This window comes from Procambarus clarkii, chromosome 68 (assembly GCF_040958095.1).
Source record: "Procambarus clarkii isolate CNS0578487 chromosome 68, FALCON_Pclarkii_2.0, whole genome shotgun sequence".
In the NCBI taxonomy this organism is placed as follows: Eukaryota; Metazoa; Arthropoda; class Malacostraca; order Decapoda; family Cambaridae; genus Procambarus; species Procambarus clarkii.
Window position 1 is genome coordinate 9,534,916 of NC_091217.1, and position 21,116 is coordinate 9,556,031.

Sequence of the window (21,116 nt, forward strand, 5' to 3'; positions counted from 1 at the left end):
GCAAAATGCTAAAGGGGTGACAGGGAGACTTCTGACATAGATGAAAATTTTTCTGACAGAAATACAGTATGAGGGCATTACTCAGTGGCAATGTATCAGACTGGAGAAATGTTACTAGTGGAGTACCACAGGGTTCGGTTCTAGCACCAGTAATGTTCATTGTCTATATAAAAGATCTAACAGAAGAAATAGAAAATTATATGAATATGTTTGCTGATGATGCCAAGCTACTAGTGCAGATAAGAAACTTATAGAAACAGACAAAATAAGAGTAAGGAGTAATACTTGGCAAATGGAATTTAATATGAATAAATGCCATGTTATGAAATGTGGAATAGAAGATAATTGGGCACACACAATTTACAAATTATGTGAAAAAGCTTTAAAGAATTCTGATAAAGAAACAGATCTAGGAGTGGTTCTGGCTAGAAAACTGTCACCAGACTACCACATGAAGAACACTGCGCGTGGAGCATATGCTACGCTTTCCAACTATAGAATTGGTTTTAAATAATATACATGGATGATAAAATATCAAAGAAATTGTTCATGACCTTTCTGAGCCCAAAATTAGAATATGCAGCAGTTGCATGATGCCCATATCTCAAGAAGCACTTTAATAAATTGGAAACAGTGCAAAGACAGGCTACTAAATGTCTTCCAGAACTAAAAAAAAACAAGAGTTACGAGGAGAAATTAGAAGTGTTAAATATACCAAAGCCTGAAGATAAAAGCAAAAGAGGTAATATGATCACTACATATGAAATATTAATGGGAATTGATAAAATTTATAAAAGAAGAAATTTTAAAAACTGCAACTTTAAGAACAAGAGGAAATAGATTCAAACTAAGGAAACAAAGCTGCCCAAATTTTTTTTAGAAAGTTTACTTTTGCAAAAAGAGTGGTAGATGGTTGTACCTAATTTTCTTCAAGTAGTTGCTTGTGTTGAAAGGCTATGTTTTTTGCAGGGATTTTTTCTGTTCTGGGCTGATCTTTGATCCCCACACTCCCCCTTGCTTCATAGAGAGCCAGCCAGATTCTAGTACTGGCTCTCAGAAGGTAAGGGTGAGTTTCAGAGGCTAGGTGCATGTCCCTAAATTATGACTGGACCAGTACTCAGCTTGGGAAGTTTCAAAATGAGTTGATGTGGGATAACAATACTTATATGAATACTATAAAAACCATGAACATTAAAGCTAATCCTATTAATCCAATCTTTCTTATAAAAACAGAAAAAACTAAAGCATGAGGTACAAAAATGAGAAAAAGTATTTATTATCTTACCATTGTTACAGGGCAGTGATAGAATGCTGGTTGACAATCTCCTTCTGTTGGAAATGGGTAGTCACAATTCTTAAAGACAGTCTGATCTATGGCAAAGAGTCCAGAATAACCATTGCTTGGCTGCGTGTATAGAGACAACTGGAAAGCATTTCTACGTCGGCCAATGTTAACATTTTTCAATGTCCAAGTATTTGCAGTTTCAACACTACTGCTAAAATAAGTCAAGATGGTGTTTGTATCAACTGAGGAGTTGAGATGCAGGAAAATGTCAGCCCCTATATCTTGCTCTCGATAGAACCAAAATGAATAAATGCAATCTGGTCTGGAGTTCTGATACCAGTGTGCAAAGGACTGCCCAACCTGGTGCTCTGGTAACCTTTGTTTTTCATTTAGTAGCAAGAAATGACCCTCTCTGTCACCTGTTTGGTCAGTAAATGGTCCCGTTTGATTTGTGCCAGAGTTAGTGTCATTAGCCTGAGCTAAAATCCAGTTTAATTCATCATTAACAGCCTCTTCCCAACCACATGCATCTTTTTCAAAAGAACAGAATTCAGGACATTGTACTTCATCACTATGGTCATTACAGTCGTATCGGAAATCACACACCATTGTTTTGGAAATGCACCCATCAGTAGGACAAAGGAATTCATTATCGGAACAAATTGTAGTTCTGCACTCAGGTGAAAAGGATATGTCATCAATTGAAACATCTCCATCCACTTCTGCTCCAGCCCAACCTTCAATGACAATTTTAAAATACCTTGCAAACACAATAGGTAAATCTTCAGGAATCCAGAGATATTCACTAGAACCATTAGTCTGAAAGAGTACAAGATCACTCCTAATTGTATTTGGTTTTGATGTTTCTTGGACATAGATTCTCAGAGAAGCATTCTGGTTACCTCTCATCATATGCCAAAACCTAAAGTGGCAACCACCTGATGAAGGAAGGAAAGGTGCACTAGATACTTTGGCATTTTTACCTTGTGAGCCTTTGACGCTTTGCAGATACATATAAAAACCGGTCTCATTTCCATAAGTATGGTCATAATCTGGTCCAACATGCTCATCAAGCATCTCGCCAGTTTTGCGTATCCAATCAAGATCATCCAGCAAATCTTGCGACCAATGACAAAACCCAAATTCAAAGTCACATCTTTCAGGATATAGTTGGCAGGTCTCAGGCACCTCATCTGAATTGTCTCCACAATCATTACTGAAGTCACAGATCTGACTCTCATTAACACAAACACCATTAGTGCAAGGGAACTGGCTATCTTTACAAGTTGAGGGGGTAGGAAGAACACAATTATTAAAGTGAATATCATCAATCACAATATTTCCACCATCTTCAAGCTTATCTGCTCTAAATCGTAACTTCCAACCAAGATCATGGGCTAAAATTCCCACTGTCTGATTCTGCCATTCTTCACCCTTGTCTTCAGAGATAAACCACAAATTAAGTTCTATGGCACCCATCAAAAGATCAAGCTGAAGGGTTGAATCTTCCCCACCTTGTTTGTAGTAATAAAAACTCATTGAACATGTGGTATCTGTAGCACCCATATTAAAAGTATCAAGGTCTGCTATTTCAAGAGTACCTGTACCAAAGTGAAGTATTTTCATTACATAACCATCACGACCATATGGTGATCCATTTGCCCGAAGCCATTTATTTGTCCCAACACTTACATCTGACCAGCCACACTGATCTACTTCAAAACTACACTCAGCACAGTGAGATTCATCACTGTTATCCCCACAATCATCCTTGAAATCACAAACATCAGAATGAAGAACACAGTTATGATTTGCACAACGATATCCACTCTGACAATGATTTTCAGTTGTTGTAGTAATGGGGATTGTTGCTGTGGGCAATGTTTCATTAGAAAGTGCACAGTCCTTACTGAATGAAATATCATCAATGGCAATAACTGAATCTGATCCACTTGTGTAATTTAAGACAGTGCCAGTAATAATAAATTTCATCAGCCTCCAAGCATCCTCACTTGGAGGCATGATCTCAGCACGAACCCAGTATTGTCCAATGGGTCCAGATATTACTTTCAAGTCTTTTTGAACTCCATTTGATGAATACTGAATTGACACCACTAACTTGTCTACTGCAGGGCCAAAACTGTAATAATAGAACCTTAAATGGCATAGTATGGAAGGAACACTGATCACAGGACTAGTTATTATGCTTTGTGTAGCTTCAATCTGATTCTTGCTACTCTCAATATAGATGAAGGAACCTAATGCTGAATTCAGAGTGTGATCACGTGATGGAATAATATCCTGGGTGCTTGGTGAACCAATCTGCCAATTGCTATCTTCTTTATTTTGCCAATCACATGATGAACCATCCTCAAAATTACAACGCCCCACGTACTTGTTACATCCAGCTAAAGCATCAACTTCATCTGAGTAGTCCCCACAATCATCTACATAGTCACACTCATTAAACATTGAGATACAAACTTGATTGGTGCAAACAAAATCTTCACATATTTCATTTTGTGGTGAAGGTAAGAAACATTCTTCAAAACTGATGTCGTCAACTGCCATGTAACCTTCAACATCTAAATTTTTTTTGCCTTCAAAAAACACTGTAAATTCAGAACGTATTCTACCCAAGTATGTTATGCCATACATCCACTCGTCTCTCTGATTAGCAATTATCTCTAATAAAAGTGTGGTAATATCACTTACATTGTAGGATATTTCTAAGATTCCTACATCATTAGAAGATTTGTCACTGGCTACCTCATATGCCACATACCAGAAAATCATGCGACACTCGGCAGCTGAATTATAAAGATTTGGGCTCATAAAGATGGGGCTGCTGAAGTCTCTGTTATCAGAAGTTCTTGGAGAAACTGCTACATAGTGACCCTTACTTGTTTCTAGTGTGTGGTCTGAAGAAGGACCATATGAATTATTAGTTTCTTGACCCTGATGAAGTGTCCAGGATAAGTCCCCATCTGTTGCTACATTAGACCAAGTACAATGGTCTCCATCAGCTAATTCAAATGTGCAGTTGTAGCCACAGAAGCTTTCATCTTGTCCCTGGCTGCAGTCTTGAACAAAATTACACATCTGATCTGGTTTTATACATTTGTTGGCATCACAAAAAATGGCACAGTCTGGAATAGTGCCATTGGTACAACTGTTAGGATTTATTTTAACTTGATCTAAGGCAATAATTCCTTTTTTCCCATGGTCAGAAACTCCTAAAAAGCTTAATGTAGCACCATATTGTGTCACATTTACTGTCACTTGTGCGAACTTCCAGTCAGCATGAATAATAGAATTTTCTTCCCAAACTACTAATGAATCTTCATTATTCACATTTTCTATGATAAGCCTAATGCTATGATTGCCCAATCCTTGCAGATGAAACCAAAAGCTTACACACCACACACCTCGTTCTAGTAAATCTGTTACCAGAAGTGCACTTATCTCTAAATTTTCACTAGCTGTATCAAGATAAATAAATCCACCATATGGAGAACGCAAAGTAACATCAACTTTTGGCCCATATGGATTGGAGAGTTGGTCACCAGTCATCAAAGACCAATCTGAGGAAACCCCCGGATCTGCATTTCTCCATATGCAAAGGTCTGTCTCAAAATTACACTCTCGTAGGGCCTCACAAGTCAATATTGTCTGAACATCATCAAGACCAATAACTGAATATAGGTGTGAGTGGCCTTCAAAACCGATGGAATAGTAAGATGTACTGTCAATATGCAGCCTGTATAAATTCCACTCACGGCTGAAAATGCCAGAAACTGTAAGCAGTTTTTCATTTTCTGATGTGTCCTCTATGTGTTTGTAGACATGAAGGACTGCTTGCTCCATGTCAATATTTCCATCATAAAAAAGCCAAAATTGGACACATTTAAACTTAGGATGAATTTTATTTGAGTACATTAAGGCAGATCCCTCACCATACAACTTGAAATAATGACCCAATGAAGTCTGTCTGGAATGATCTTCTAATGGACTCTTATCCTCATCTCCAGAGGATGATGCAGACACGTGCTTCCAGTCAAGATCATCTTCAACTGACTGTTCATAGTTGCATATTCCATCTTCAAACTCACATAAATTGACTGAATTGCAAACTCCAAAATCAAGAATAATATCATCTATTGCAATATCTCCCCTCCCTTCCATCCGAGGTATAGCTTTCACTATCATGAAGTAACTGTAACCTGCATATGGTAGGTAAACCTTGGCTTGTAACCAGTCAATTCCTTGTTCATGTTGACGATGCCATATAGATGTAGTGTTATTTGTCCCACTTGGCTGTAATTCCACATTGAGTTCACCAATATTAGGGCCATGCATGTGGTACCAAAAAGACAGACATGCTCCACGGAATTCAAGATCTATAGGTATGCTAATTAACTTAGCAGCATGTTGAAACTGGCCTGATGTGCTAACATATAAGTAGTGTCCATCCTCTGTCATTGTAGTGTGGTCTGTGCTGGGTCCTGTCTCTTCAGTTGGTGTCGATCCTTGATTTCGTTGCCAGTCAAGACCATCTGCTGCATCTTGAGTCCATCCACAGGTTTGACTCTCATCATGTTCAAAGTCACAATCATATGATGAGGGAACATGGGTGGGTGGTGGGGTAGTTATATATGGAGGTAATGTAGAGTAATCACAAGCCCTTGTAAAGGTAATGTCATCTATAGCAACTGCATCATTCTCCAGTAAAGTAAAATTTTCATCAACTGAAATTTTGATCATTGGTTGAAAGGTACTAGCTATCACATCATGAGTTAATTTTACTTCTTCCCAAATATGTTTTAAGGATGAATTGGAAAGCTTCAGAATTAAGATATCCTCACTATCAACTATTAAAGTAACACTCAATGTAGCATTTACAATATTTTGCATAGAATACCAAAATGTCATACACTTAAGGCTGGACGGAATTTGACTTCCAAATAATTTAGCATTATCATCCTTTATCTTGCCTGAGAGTTTTGCTACAATGTAATGGCCAGTCGCAAAGTTTATGGTGTGATCTACGATGATGCCTCCACCTTCATCTCCAGAAGACCACACCCAGTCAAAAGTGTCATCCCCAGTATTTGTGTTGTACCAGTCACATAGGTCATATTCAAAGTCACATTCATAATTTTCTGGGCAGAAATCTGGTATAAATTCAATATCATCAATTGCAATTATTGTTTCATTGTTTTCTCCAGATATTCCTTCAATACCTATAGATATCTTGTGCATATTAGGAATAGTTACTTCTCCTAGTGCCCACATCTCATATGTATTACTGTTCCAAATCCAAATATAAGTATAGTCAGGGTTATTGTATTCCATTGCATAAACAGCTAGTGAGCCAGCACCTTCTCCCCACATGTGGAACCAAAATCTGAGGCACTGAATCCCAATATTATCATAAGTTGGAGTAATAAGATAGGCATTTGCATCAGTGGAGCCTGTTGGCTTTAGATAAGCATAGTAACCCATTTCACTATTTGTAGTGTGATCTACTGGAGGAGCATTAGATATGTTCTCTTCTCCTCGGGCCCTCTCCCATTTTGTATTACCTGTTGACCCTGGAGACCACTGACAGAAATCAACTTCAAAGTCGCATTTTGGTGAATGAAGCTTTGAAGTCATTTTGATATCATCCACAGCTAGCATTCCTGGTCCAATATCTCCCCATTCACCCTCTAAAATCATTGAGAAATCATCATCACCATCAAGTTTTGTTTCAAACAACATCCACCGGTTTTCTTGTGAATCATTCAATTCAAAATATGTATTATTTTCTCCAAGAGTTCGCTTTCTCTGAATTATTCTAAATGTTCCGACATTCTCGCCATAGAAATAATACCAGAGTGTAAAGATCATGTCAAATGTTACTGCTTTGGACTGTACGGTACTTTCTAAAACTGCCTTGTCTCCATTTTTAGCCATCTGGTCATTAAAATTAATAAAGATATAGTATGTCTTTCCTGTGGTGTGGTCAGGAAGTTCTTCAGGAAACATTTCAGTATTCTTCCAATCTTGTTGGTCATCACTAAACTGCCGCCACATACAAAATCCATGATAAAAGTCAGGGTCATCAAAGTTGCAATTCAGTCCTATGACATCAAAATTACAGTTAAATAATTCAAAGTCGTCAACAGCAAGTACAGAATGAGAATCTGCCCAATCAGCAGCTTCATCAAATACTGGCGTTGCTTCTAAAGTAAAATGAAAATGTGACAGTACATTTTTTGCAGGAATAATTATCTCATTCCATTTTTCTTCATTTGGAACTGGTGTAGAAAAATTGTAGAGCAAAATATGACTACCAAGTTCTTCATCGTCAGAATAAAAAGCAAGATGGACATTAACACTCTGCCTCTGATATAGCCACATGTGAAATTCACAATAATATCCTCCATCATGTAAAAGCTTTGGTCCACTAAACACTGCTGTTTTACCTTCTAAACCATCTGCACCTGTGAGGTACATATAATGGCCAGTGCTGACCCCAAAAGAGTGGTCCACGTGTGGATGATCGTAGGGTGTGAGGTCACCAGCACGTAAAAGATTCCAGGAAAAGACTCCTTGGCTCACGTCATTCCAAGTGCAGGTACCAGATTCAAAATTACAGTTTCCACAGTCAATTTCATCAGCACCATTTGAACAGTCTTTCTGCCAGTCGCATAGATGGCTATTTGGAATACATTCATCCCAAATACCACAATTAAATTCATCATCATTACAAGGGTTGATAGTAGGTGAAGGAGTGGTGCCTACAGGGAGTGTATCATTCACAATTATGCATCCTTCTGAGAATGATAAGTCGTCAATTGCAATGTCGGTATAATCTGAACTTCCAGTAATGCCTTCAATGATGAATTGAAATGACTGAGTTGATGGTGATGTTGCAATTCCACGCTCCCAGAACTGTCCTTGCTCTCCATTTCTGCTAAAGACCAATGTTTTTATGCCATACAAATTCCATCTTAGGTATACATTCAGTTCTTGAATATTTTTACCATACATGTAGTAATGAAATCTCAAAACACATTTTGTCTCACTATGGGTTTGCAAAACTGGGCTGAGGAGCCAACTACGCTTAGTGATGATATCTTTCTCATGAACTTTCCCTGGGAACCGAGTAATGTAAAGATAGTGACCATTTGCAAGTCGAGTTGTGTGGTCCACTGGAGGGCCCGTCATATGGCTGTAGCGTCCAGCTGGAGTGGGACCAGATCCTCGCTCCCAATCTAAAGGTTAAGATATCAAAATTTTTAATGCGTGAATAAAGGCTTACTAAAATTTGGGTTAAGTTCAACTTGAATAAATTATTTATTTACTAAATTTATAATTATTTTATTTAATCTTTTGGTGTTAATGAATGAACCTGATCTCTGTAGTTTAAGTGTACAGACAACATTTTTGAGGCATGAAATTAAATAAGAGGCATCTCTTTGGGGGTGAGGGGGGGGAGGAGAGAGAGAGAGAGAGAGCACAAGAGGGTAAGGGGGAAATGGAGGGAAAGAGAGAAGGAGAGGGAGAGAGAGAGAGAGAGAGAGAGAGAGAGAGAGAGAGAGAGAGAGAGAGAGAGAGAGAGAGAGAGAGAGAGAGAGAGAGAGAGAGAGAGAGAGAGAGAGAGAGATGGGGGGGAGGGGTGGGGGGAGGGGGAGGGGGAGGGGGAGGGGGAGGGGGAGGGGGAGGGGGAGGGGGAGGGGGAGGGGGAGGGGGAGGGGGAGGGGGAGTGGGAGGAAAAGGGAGAGAGAGAGAGAGAGAGAGAGAGAGAGAGAGAGTCTCCAGGATGAAGTTTATGAATTGGCTAGTCCAAGAAACCAGCGTCGAATGTAATGAAATGCCATTTTCTGGGTGAGACCTGGAGGCTCCCTGGCAACCCTCCCTCCCTCCCTCAGGTCGGCGGTTCCGTTTAGCTTTTGATGCTCAGCCTCCAAACTGGATGTCTTGGGTAGCCGGCGCAGGGGTTCCAGGACTCCCCCCTTCCGCTTCTGCGACATGACAGCGAGGTGTGACGTTTGCTTGCTTCCTTAAGTTGTAGGGTGAGTTCTGCCTCCCTAATCGGTTTTTGGTCACAATTTCATACCAAGTGGGGTTTGTTTTGTTATGCCTACCTTTCTGGGTGCCAACCCAGATTGATGGCAGACATGGAATTCTCCCAACCACATGGGGGTTTCTATAGACCATTGCTCCCTTTGCCTCTCTGAGGGGGCCAGGTTCTGGCTCATGGTCCCCGGTAAGCGGAACTCCAATTGACTGATGCCCCAGACTAATATAACACATATCAGCCTGATAGCTTCAAAGAGACATAAGGGCTCCCCCTCAGAAAAGTCCTCCATTCGTGCTATGTAGGCTTCCCAGTCTATTGCTTTCAAACTGAATGACCAAATACCTGTATCAACAATTGTGATTTATCTTTATCTTCTCTTACTGCACTGTATCTCTCTTATGATCATTATAAGGCCTTCGTTTTTTGTCATCAAGCTCTTCTTTAGTCCATGTTTTGATGCTGGTGGACTTTAGGCAATAATGATTATCAGCTTATCATCCTGATTGCATATCTCCAGTGACATTTAAATATCAACTTCTTTTGGGTATTAATGAAGAAATAATTGTTTCATAATATTCATAAACTTCCTATACAACTCTATTTGTAAAAATAACTAAAGCACATGATACACCAATGCATTGTGTGTGAAAGAGAAGCATTATAATATGCAGATTACAAACATTTATGACAACAAGAAAATGCTTCTCACTTACCCATATCATCCTGTTCATCTTCCTGAGCCCAGTAACAGGAGTCATCCTCTTCAAAGGTGCACAAAGGAACATTGATCCCACAGTCTATTTCATCACTCATATCTCCACAGTCGTTTGTGTTGTCACACAACAGATCGTTATCAATGCAGAGTCCTGGGTAAATAAGATACTAATTTTTATTTTTTTTGAGAGAGATATATACAAGAGTTGTTACATTCTTGTACAGCCACTAGTACGCGTAGCGTTTCGGGCAGGTCCCTGGAATACGATCTCCGCCGCGAAGAATCGTTGTTACAACCAAGTACACATTTTACTGTTGAGTTAAACAGAGGCTACAGTTAAGGATTTGCGCCCAGTAAATCCTCCCCGGCCAGGATACGAACCCATGACAAAGCGCTCGTGGAACGCCAGGCGAGTGTCTTACCACTACACCACAGAGACTGTAAATAACATTTGTAATAATGTTAATTGAACAACTTTCCCATAAATATCTTTTAATAAAATATAGGATTAAAAGGAAGAAAATTGCAGCATTAAAATATAATATGTCTGAATTAAACTCTTTACAAGAAACTGCTTTAAAATTTTCTTGCCTGAAACACTATGTATACAGTATTAGTGACTTTACAAGAATGTTAGCAACTTAATTCTGCATCTATATTAATTGAGCTATAGCTGTCCACTCAACAAACAAATAAATAAATAAATAAATAAATAAATAAATAAATAAATTACTACACAAACAAACAATTTGATTGTAATGTACATACTCACTGAATTTAAAAAAAAAAAACAGCATTGACTGTAATGAAATGCCAATTTCTTGGTGAGAAAAGAGAAAAGAGAAAATATCATTCCAGCCCGCCCAAAGAGAGACTACAGGAAGTTTACTCACACATTTAAATTCTTTCCAAACCATGTTTGCCACGACAAGGACTGCCATGCTATGATCAAACCACTAATTTCCCACTTAGCTGTACTCTACATGCTTTCATTGTTTCTACTAATAAACATAATAATTAACAAGGAATAGACATTGGGGTAATTTCACCACACACAAACCCTCTATGCTGCAACAAGTTATTTGTCAAACTTTGAATAGCGATGCTGTAGTGTTCACAAACTATCAAGATTCATCTCCTAAACAGAAATGTGGACAATGTGTGGAACATGGAATATTTTCCACTTTATGTATACTGTATTAACTTTTACTTAATGAATTTTCTATACATTATAGAAATTTATGGGAAACGTCCATCTTTTACTACTTGTTATAATGCATATTTATCCATGGGTTGGCATCAGTAAACAGCACCCAGTCAGATACTGGCTGACCTAACTGAATTATGACTAGCTCATATATAAGGAAGTGATTACCTAAAAAAAAAAAAAAATGCACAAGCAACTTGGGTTTTCACCAGACCCAAGGAAGAAGAAACAGCTCTACACAGCTACTGTAACAGTCTCCGAGAATTCATTTTAATTCGATGAATAATGGCCAAAACCAGGAATAGGTCCCATGGTTCAGCCAAGCCACAAAGGCAAAGGAGTCGGTCTGGGGAGCTACAGCTAGAGTTAATAACTGACCCAAACTTAACAATGTCTAACTTAAAAACATAGAAGGGTCACTGTATGGATGGCAAATGACTCAAAAATAAAAAGAGCAATACAGTCTGAAACAATACAGCCAGACTCAGTGGAGGGGTAAACAAACAGAAACACACAATGGAGCTAGCCAAGAGATCCCAAGGAGGAGTACCTAGCACAAACACCTAGTCCTAGAGCAAAGCACCAGCATGTAGTAGTAGCTTCAAGAGGAGGAACCCATTACTAATGCATGAACCGAATAGTAAAATCAAAGGAGACTGGGGTCACTGGCCAGTTAAGTCACAGCACACACAAATGATTTGTTGAAGACACACAAGAAGCATTCCAAATGTGTGTGTTGCCTTAGAAAGTACACATTGCTAAGACAACACATAAAATGTGTATTTAGCAAGTACACATTTTATATGCAGCCAACTGCATATAAAACTTAGTTATCTAAAGATGAAAACAAGGCATGAAATCTAGTCTCAAGTCTACCTAACCCTGATGGAAATAAGTCAAAAGAATGTGATGGGCTCAAGGCCTGGTGATGACAAAGGTAGTAGTTACCTTGTTTGGGCGTGAACCCTTTTTTGGACTCTGGGATCTACCGGCCCACTCGCTGCAGTGGCCTTGCAGCTGTAGTTTCTTTGCCTTGCGTCATATTTCATGTGTAGCCTTTTGGCTATTTTCTTTGTGCTGTGCCTTGCAGCGTTTGTGGGAAATTCGAGTATACCTCAGATATATGCAGCATTTGACCAGTCCACAGGATGCGACCTACAACAATCAACTAAAACCCAGGTTTCTAATTACTGCTAGGTGAACAGTGGTAAGGATGTAAGGAGACTTGCCCATATGTCTCGCCCTGCCTAGGGCAATTGCCAATCCTGTGGCAATTGGAGAAAGTGGCAAGGTGGGAAACAAGAACACCTGTGATACCAAGTAGGACTGAGAAAGAATTTTTAGTGTTTATGAGTTAACTTTCTGTAGTCACTGTAGTCTAGACAACAGTTCTCCAATGACTCCTTATCACCAGTGTAACACAAAAAGGACATCTAAAAATATTCCTCCTTCCCAGGTCTAGAATGTCATCCTAGCTTAATGTCGTGACCTTATCCACTGAAGGACTCGGTCATCTTGCCTCAGGAAGCATCAAAATATAATAGCTCAGTAAAATATAACTGATAGTTCACTTATTTACCTGTTTGTTCACAGCGGATTTGGTTGGTGAGGCACGGAACCGACCCATGAGGCATGGCACAGTTCACAAAGGAGAAGTCATCCACTGACAGGTCCGACAGAGCGGCAGTGGTAGTGGCCTCCACACGCACAACAAAATCTCCAAGCCAGTCTGTTCATTAAGTACAAACATTTTCATATGAAAGGCATATTCCTACTCCCACTTACTGTACAATGAGTGAAATTTCATGAAGCAATGCAACAACCCTGTCACATCCCATCCATAATTCAGTATTTACTTTACTACTTTTTCATTTTATTTGGCAAATTTTCATTTCAGAGTCAATTAGCTTTAACACTTGTGGAACTTCTTTCTTTATTTATTTATTTATTTATTTATTTATATACAAGAACGTACATTGGGTTTATGAGAGTACTGTACATAGCATTGATGTTTCTACATTTTTGTAAAGCCACTAGCATGCATTGCATTTTGGGAAGGTCCTTAATCTAACAAATAATTTTAAGTAGGTAATTACTAGTAAAATTAAAAAAATGTTAACAGGTACATTGTAAGAAAATTTGACAAAGATTAGTAGGTACAGTATATTAAAGTAAAATATGAGGGTTATAGACAGGTACATGATAGCATAATTTGAGGATTATTTCAAGGTACTGTACAATATAATGCAATAAAGTATGCATTCAATATAAGAACCATGACATAAGGTGATAGCAATGATTACAATGGTAAGGTTGTATGGCTTAGGTACATATGTTGGGGGAATGGGTAGCACTAGATACAGTGCGAGTTTAGAGCACTGGGAAGGACAGTGCTTTAAAGCGTTTCGGGCAGATCCTTAATCTAACATATAATTTTAAGAAGATATTCTCTAGCAAAAGATAAAAAATGTTTACAGGTACATTGTAAGAAAGTATAAAAAGGCGTTGTAAGAAAGTATTAAATAAATACATTGTATAAGAAATTTGAAAAAAAAAGTAGGTACATTAAAGTAAATTTAAGGGTTATCAATAACATCCACACAATAGCATCCATATTTATCCATCCAATAGCATCCATATTGCAACAAGTAAATGAAAGCCAGACTTGATTTATCAGTAATACACTGTGGACAGAAAAATCACAGCTAAGAAATTCAACACAGGCCAGACATGAAATTAAAAACAATAATTGTGTGCATTCTTTACCAACTGTGGCATCACTGAAAACCAATAAAGTTCCTCTTGGCTTACTAATCTCTAAAATTTATGTTGAAATATCATTGTTTTACCAAACCCTTCACTAACTTATTTTGAATTACTGTATATTAATGTTTCTCTAGCATCCAAATACTAATCTCCATGCATTTATTATAAGCTCCATAAATCTGTTTTTTTCATATTCATCAGATTTCATACCTGCCTTAAAGTGAGGTATGAATTACAAATAATATTCTACATGAGATAGCACCAGTGCTTCTAAAAGTAACTTTAATAGCATGACACCCCTTTGTTTTAAATTTTTTCATTAGCTGCCCAATCATTTTCCTCCCCTTTGTTTTAAATTTTTATATTAGCTGCCCAATCATTTTCCTGGCTGTTGCTATGCATGCTATATTGTGCTCTTTAAATATTAGGTTTTCTAATACAGTACTATAATTCCTAGATCATTGACTTGGTTACTTCATTTTATGAGTGACTGAATCTTGTATCCTGTACTCCTATTATGTTCTGATTTTTTTCCATACCAAAGTAATTGGAATTTGTCACTGCTGAACATATCATTGTTGCTTGTATAGTAATGATATACAGTACAGGCAAATGACCCTGCACAGAATGGCCATCACTTATTTTTTAAATAAGTAGGACTTGCTATGGTAAAGCAATTAAGGAAGGACAGATTGCTCCGACATCAGCAACAAGGCTAACTAATGGCCTGGGCGGAAACCTGGAGCTCATGGAGCAGCATCTGTTGGTGGTCATTTGTACTAGGGTGGGGGGTTGAGCTAGTTTCAAATGAGCCATTTGTTTTGAATGATTCATTTGCAGAATAATTTGGCTGTTTCAGTGCTTTGTTTTCTGTGAATCTTTCAGTTGTCTATTTTGCTTTGCTGACTTTCTGAATTCTTTCTTGATGTTGGTGATTGTAACAATCCCTAGCTGTCTGTGTCTCTACAACAGGGCTAGGTTTTGATTCTGGTCCCCGGTTGGCCAAATAGGACTCATGCAGCTGATGTGACTCAGTAGTGAGTCACATCAGGGAATCACCAGAGGCTCCTCCAGAAAAAAGTAAGTTACAGTACACACAGAAATCACAATAACGTGATGCATCAAATGAACAAAATCCATGTCGTAGCCCATGACCATGTCATAACTCAGTCGATTAAGGCAGCATCTGGGATGCTCTTGGACGCAGGTTCGAATCCTCGTCACGGCCCTTGTGGATTTGTTCATTTGAGTTGCAGTATTTAAAATATGGACATGAATACAGTATATGTAGACAAAATACAATACTGATGAAGGAAGTAATACATACCATGAAGTATTACTACAGCCTCCTTCCAATCATCAGTGTTTTCATTGACTAAATATGCAAGAGGTGTAACATCACCGTATCTCTCAACACTCACAAGTACCTCGATATTTTTGTCAAGTGCTTCATTCGAATTTTCTCGATACCTAAAATAATTTAATACACTTTAGGGTTTTTATAGTAATTTGTGGTGGCTTTCACAGAGTTGTCTTATTCAAACTGTAACCAGTCTTATAAGACTTGCTCAGGAAAATCTGTCTTAGTGGTCAGTGACATATTATAAAGCATATAAATATTTTTTAAACAAATAACTAAAAAATGGTTTCAGAGTTTAATGTCATTTAAATTTTTGTTAATAAACTTTAAAAAGTTTAAACATGTTATTAATATTTTCTACTAAGAAACTATGCAATTTTAAATTTAACAATCATGAATGCTTATTTTATTTTAAACGTTGGATCTAGTAACCAATTTACAGCCAGGTCCCCAATTAATGCTGGATGAACAAGGGTGAAACATTAAAGATTGATGCCCAATTTTCCCTCCCTGCTCAGGGTTCAAACCATTTGTCCACTTCTGCTTGTGAAGACAATTCACGTTTTAAGCTAATCAAGCTAAGTAAAATTTTCCATTAAGTTCATCTTATGTCCTTTCTAGTTGTGGTCACTCAGTTTTTCCACATACTTTAGGCGTCTTTCTAAACTGGATTGGACCAAATCTGAATTCAAAGCCTTCTCACATGGGCACCCATGAGGACCCCACACATGGTACTGTTATTATAATTATGCTAAGAAATACTGAATAGCCAAACTTCCACTAACTGCAAACAAAACATTCATCCTACCAGAGGAGAAAGATGCAGTGAATCTTGGAATCATGGTGGGGTATAGTAACAAGAGCAGCTGGGCCTCCATCATCACTGGGTTGCTCCACAACATACAGAAAGTGACCCAAGTCTGTCCCTAGTGTATGGTCATAGATGTATTCTCCATTGTTGTCATCACTACTCAAGTTTTGTCCAAGTTCCCACAAATAGGCACTATTGTTCATTGCTGTCCAGCCACACATTCCTGTAAAGAAGTGACAATTTGGAATCCTGTAATTATATAAGTAGTGTATGACCAAATAATTAGAAGTAAACATACCACATAGGTTCCTATAGACCTAATCACTACATAAAAGTATTTTTAAGTTTGTTTAATATTTCCTGTGATAAGATGTGAATTTTGTATAAAAGCCATAAATTCTCCAGAATTTTATGGCTTATATGTTGAAGAAGAATTAACATACATATAATAATCAATAATGTAAATAATTCAACCTCACTCAAGTAACTACTAGATTGTACAGTACTGTACTATATATTTTTATAACTTTATTCCCTCCAGAAAATTTTCATTACTAATAAGGTAGCCACATGTAAACACTCTTCTTGGCATTCTGAATATCTGTTTCACTGCCTGAAAAGAAGGGATCCACTTGGTCCTTGATTTTTTGTGAGCTTGAATTGAGGATAGTTCTGCTGTTGACTCCACTGGATTTAACCCTCAAGGGTCTATGCTTGAGAAGTCTCACATATTCTCAGATAGTCTCTCCTGCTTCCGGCCAATTTTAACAAGAGTAGGAGGTGGACAGGACATCCTTCCATTGGATATTTTAATTAATTTTGTTGAGGACAGGAAGCCTATGCATATTCTGTGTATATATTTCAGGCTTATATTGAGATCCCTACAAGGTTGTACACTATTGCTGACCTTCCCCAGGATACAACCCAACAAAAGTTGCCTTACTCCCAGGTACATATTTACTGCTAGGTGAACAGAGCCTTAGTTGAAAGGAAATGTATTCAACCATTTGTATCTCACCCAGGAATAGACCCTGGGATTTTTTATAATGAGTCGAAAGCAAAGCCAACTATACTACACAACTTTTTAAATACGAGACATTCAGTTCCCCAGAAGTGGATCTATTTGCCTTGGTATAGAATTGGCAGCTACTGGGTTACCCTGTTTTAATGTTTGTTTATCACAGATTGCTTGCCAAGTGGTCAAGCTTAGCAAGCTTGCTGTTTATCATACAAACCATGATGCTCTAAAATATGCTGCTCTTGATGCATTCTGCTACATGTTCTTAGATAATATCAAGACCTGGGTTATTAGTATTTGTGTTGGATGTTGGATATCTCCTGACTTTTGCTCAACCTCGTTGCAAGTGCTTGGCTCTGGGTTGTACAGTTTGTTTCCCATACAACAATAAGAAAGAACACCCACAAAAAACATGAAATTCAGTTCTGCATAAGTACCCACAAAGGGAGAATGAAACTAAAATTCTGAATGTTTTTGTGTTTCAACATATTATCAAGGAATACAGACAGGATGACATGGGTTTGGGATTATACAGCCCCTACACCTTAGTTGATTAAGATCCATAAACCAATTATCGCATAATGGAAGTGACATGACTGAGTGGGGGATAGGCTATTCCCTAATTCTTGAAATGTACTACACATACAATTATGCTTTACATAATTGTGTACCTATCACAAATCTTACCAATTATAAAGCCATTTAATTTACATAATCCTGGATTTCTATTAATAGAGTATTATCTAATTCACTACTTTTTATAAATGAAGCCCCACAGCAAACCACCTTTGTGAAGTATAGGGACAGAGTCACTGAAATAACCTATACTAAGTACAGTAGGAGTTTCCATTTCAAAGCAAACAAAAATAAGTCACCCACCATTTTCAAAGTCACATGCTCCACAGTTCTCTTCATCGTCTTTGTCTGAACAGTCAGCTATAAAGTTACAAAGCTTCTCCTCTGGTATTATTTTGCCATCATGACATAAGTACTGCAAAAGATAAGAATGCATGTAGACAGCAGGAAACGTCGGCAGATGGATATGCAAAAATTCAAAATCTGCATACAGTAATTTGTATATGTGATACAAGTAAAATACTTTTAAATTATGAAAACATGTAAATTGGGAACACAGTGAGAAAATACTATGAACCAAAAAATATTATCACTGACATATATATGGAGAAATTAATATGATCTGCTAATAATCAGTGGGACTCAGGTAAGGTATACCTTACCTGAGTATGTCTCAAATCCGAACCATACCCAGAGCAACAACCAAACCATGGGAAAAAGATGAACCCCTCCCCCCACCCCCTCAACCAGTTCAGCCGAATGAGAAATGGTAACACATGAATTATTGAAAGATACGAAAATAATTAACAATTATACAAGTACTATTAAAGTGTAAAAAAAATCTCCAAATATTTAAAACATACTACTGCTTTTGCAACACAAAATCAGTAATAAAAACACAAACCACAAACAAAAACACATAAAATATTACATGTATTACAATTATTATCATTCATAAATTTATTTGTGCTTTAAAGCATCAATGTACAACTGTTTATCCTGTTAAATCTCTTGGTTCTTATTGTTTAAAGTAATCTTACGTCCTAAATAAATTTTAATTCGTGAAACAGCTTTTCAGGTACAATACCATACTAACAATCTCTCTCAGAACACCAAAACAGACAAAGCCTTTAAGGTCATCTCAGTGGTTACTCTGTAAGAAATATTAGTATTTATCACATACTGTACATATTCTAGTGGTTATTTATACCCACCTGGCCTGGGACATGAGGGCAGACTCCAAAGGAGGTCCAAGTGTCATCAATGGCAATGTCTCCCTCTGTTCCAGAGCCTACAATGCCAATGACTTTGATAGTAAAGTCCGAAATCTCCTTTATGCTAATTCTTCCCTGGAAAATGAATTGTAAATTTGTTAGCCTTTTTTATTATTCACTGCTTATATGTAAAATTCATTTGACTAAATACAGCTGAAATAATAACAAATGTAAATCTCTTATTTTTTTATTACTGTACTACATAACCTAGTTCTGCACATAGTGTACATATGCTCATACTGTATTTCATTTAATTTTTACCAAGCTATTATGTAATGTCTAGGCATGATGAGGTGACTTATATATAATGCAGACAACTAGTTAAGATATTATGCCAATGAATTATGGCATTACTAAGACATCCAGAGATTGATTGAGTGATGAAGATTAAGCCACCCAAGAGGTGGCACAAGCATGAATAGCCTGTAAGAGTCCAGAAGGGGGAAGGGGAACTATCAGGAGAGGAGAAAGCACCAAGCCATTAAGACTACATAGCACTTAGAAGGGGTCAGGATAAGGATTTGGGATGGGACAAGAGGAAAGGAATGGTGCCCAACCACTTGGACAGTCGGGGATTGAATGCTGACCTGCATGAAGCAAGACAAACTCCCCCAGAAGCTATACAATAATTCTTATAGCTTACCAATCTCCATTCGTCTGCTTGTTTACCAGTTCTATTGAACACAGTGTGGCTTTCATCTTCTATTTGAATGGACACAAGAAGAGCTGAAAAGAGTGAGTACCAGGTATTAATGATTTGTGTAAATGCCAGTATATTAAAATTAGTCCATGTTTACATACTTAAAATCTTCCAATAACTGTGCCCTACAATAACTCACATAAAGGGTATAATATTGAAAATAAATGAAACTAATGAAAACTTTCAATAATGGCTGTAAAGTATTCTAGCATCTGAAAGGCAGTTGGAGAGTTGTACTATTTGGATACAGGCCTGTCAGATGCTGCACTATTTGATTAGCAATATATATTGCGATTTAGGCCTACAGGACCAGGTACTGAACTAGTTACATTAGTCAATGCCTTATGTATTATTTACCTGAGGGCCACTAACACTAGTGGTCTCGACGAGGAGAGGAAGCCGAAGGCTTATCAAAGGTCCCTCTATTTGCCCTGATGTATGTGTAGTTTATTCTATTCACCTGGACTCTAGGAGACTCGAACACTGAACCCCACATGTGTGGGGCCAAAGCTCTATTGTCCGAGCTATTGAGTAGCCTTAGTAAGGAAGACTTAATTTGTACAGTTTATGTATGTGTTGAGGGTGTTGCCATCATTGTTAGCATGACCTGGTTATGGAGAAACATGTGGAGGTAATACTTATTATCCAATTGTGTTATGTAAGCATAGAATAATGTAATCAAAATTTAATGAATAATGTAGTGATAACTTTTATCTTTCATCCAAATGGTACACTGCCATATGAACCTATATCAAACATATCACTCTCTTTAGGTTAGGTAAGGATTTCTTATTCACAGTGAAATTATTCCTGAAAAAAGTATGCATATATTTATCAATTATGGTTTGCTGAAACCTCTCCACTGATGCCCACTGTATGGGGAGTGGTGTGCAGGATAAACATATCTATTATGACACTAGTTCACAATATATGTAAGTTGCTTTGCTTAGAAACTGTATTTAAAGTTGGTCTCAAACCATGGTTGATATAACAACATACATTAAATTTTGTAACTAGCTTATCAAGACTGTAACTTGCACAGCTAAATGAATTTTTTTTTTTGGGGGGGGGGGTTCTGTCCCTGAGCCCATTATGTGTCTCTGTAACCCTTTCCACTGTTGCCCACAGGATAGGTATGGGGCACATAATAATGAACTAAACTAAACTAACTCTCCTAGATATGCAGTGCAGAATCACTGGCAAAATGATAGAATGGATAATTTCCAAAAATACATTCATAATAAAATGCCAAGATCATTAGCAGACTAATTATTGGTGAATATTAGGAAATGGGACTAGTATAAGCCATTCAACAAATTAAGGCTAAATGAAT

At 37.6% G+C, this 21,116-nt stretch overlaps 1 protein-coding gene across 1 annotated transcript in view; it reads right to left on the minus strand.

Annotated features, from left to right (window-relative positions):
* The window catches only part of LOC123774671 (MAM and LDL-receptor class A domain-containing protein 2), an 82,593-nt gene that overhangs the window by 41,454 nt on the left and 20,023 nt on the right, over positions 1-21,116 (minus strand). Inside the window, exons 17-24 of the mRNA XM_045769179.2 lie at positions 19,727-19,809; positions 19,024-19,158; positions 18,113-18,224; positions 16,213-16,438; positions 15,372-15,514; positions 12,858-13,007; positions 10,070-10,222; positions 1,286-8,547 (exon numbers count right to left, since the gene is read on the minus strand). Of these exons, the coding sequence (XP_045625135.2) occupies positions 1,286-8,547; positions 10,070-10,222; positions 12,858-13,007; positions 15,372-15,514; positions 16,213-16,438; positions 18,113-18,224; positions 19,024-19,158; positions 19,727-19,809 (8,264 nt within the window). The remainder of the gene's footprint in view (positions 1-1,285; positions 8,548-10,069; positions 10,223-12,857; positions 13,008-15,371; positions 15,515-16,212; positions 16,439-18,112; positions 18,225-19,023; positions 19,159-19,726; positions 19,810-21,116) is intronic.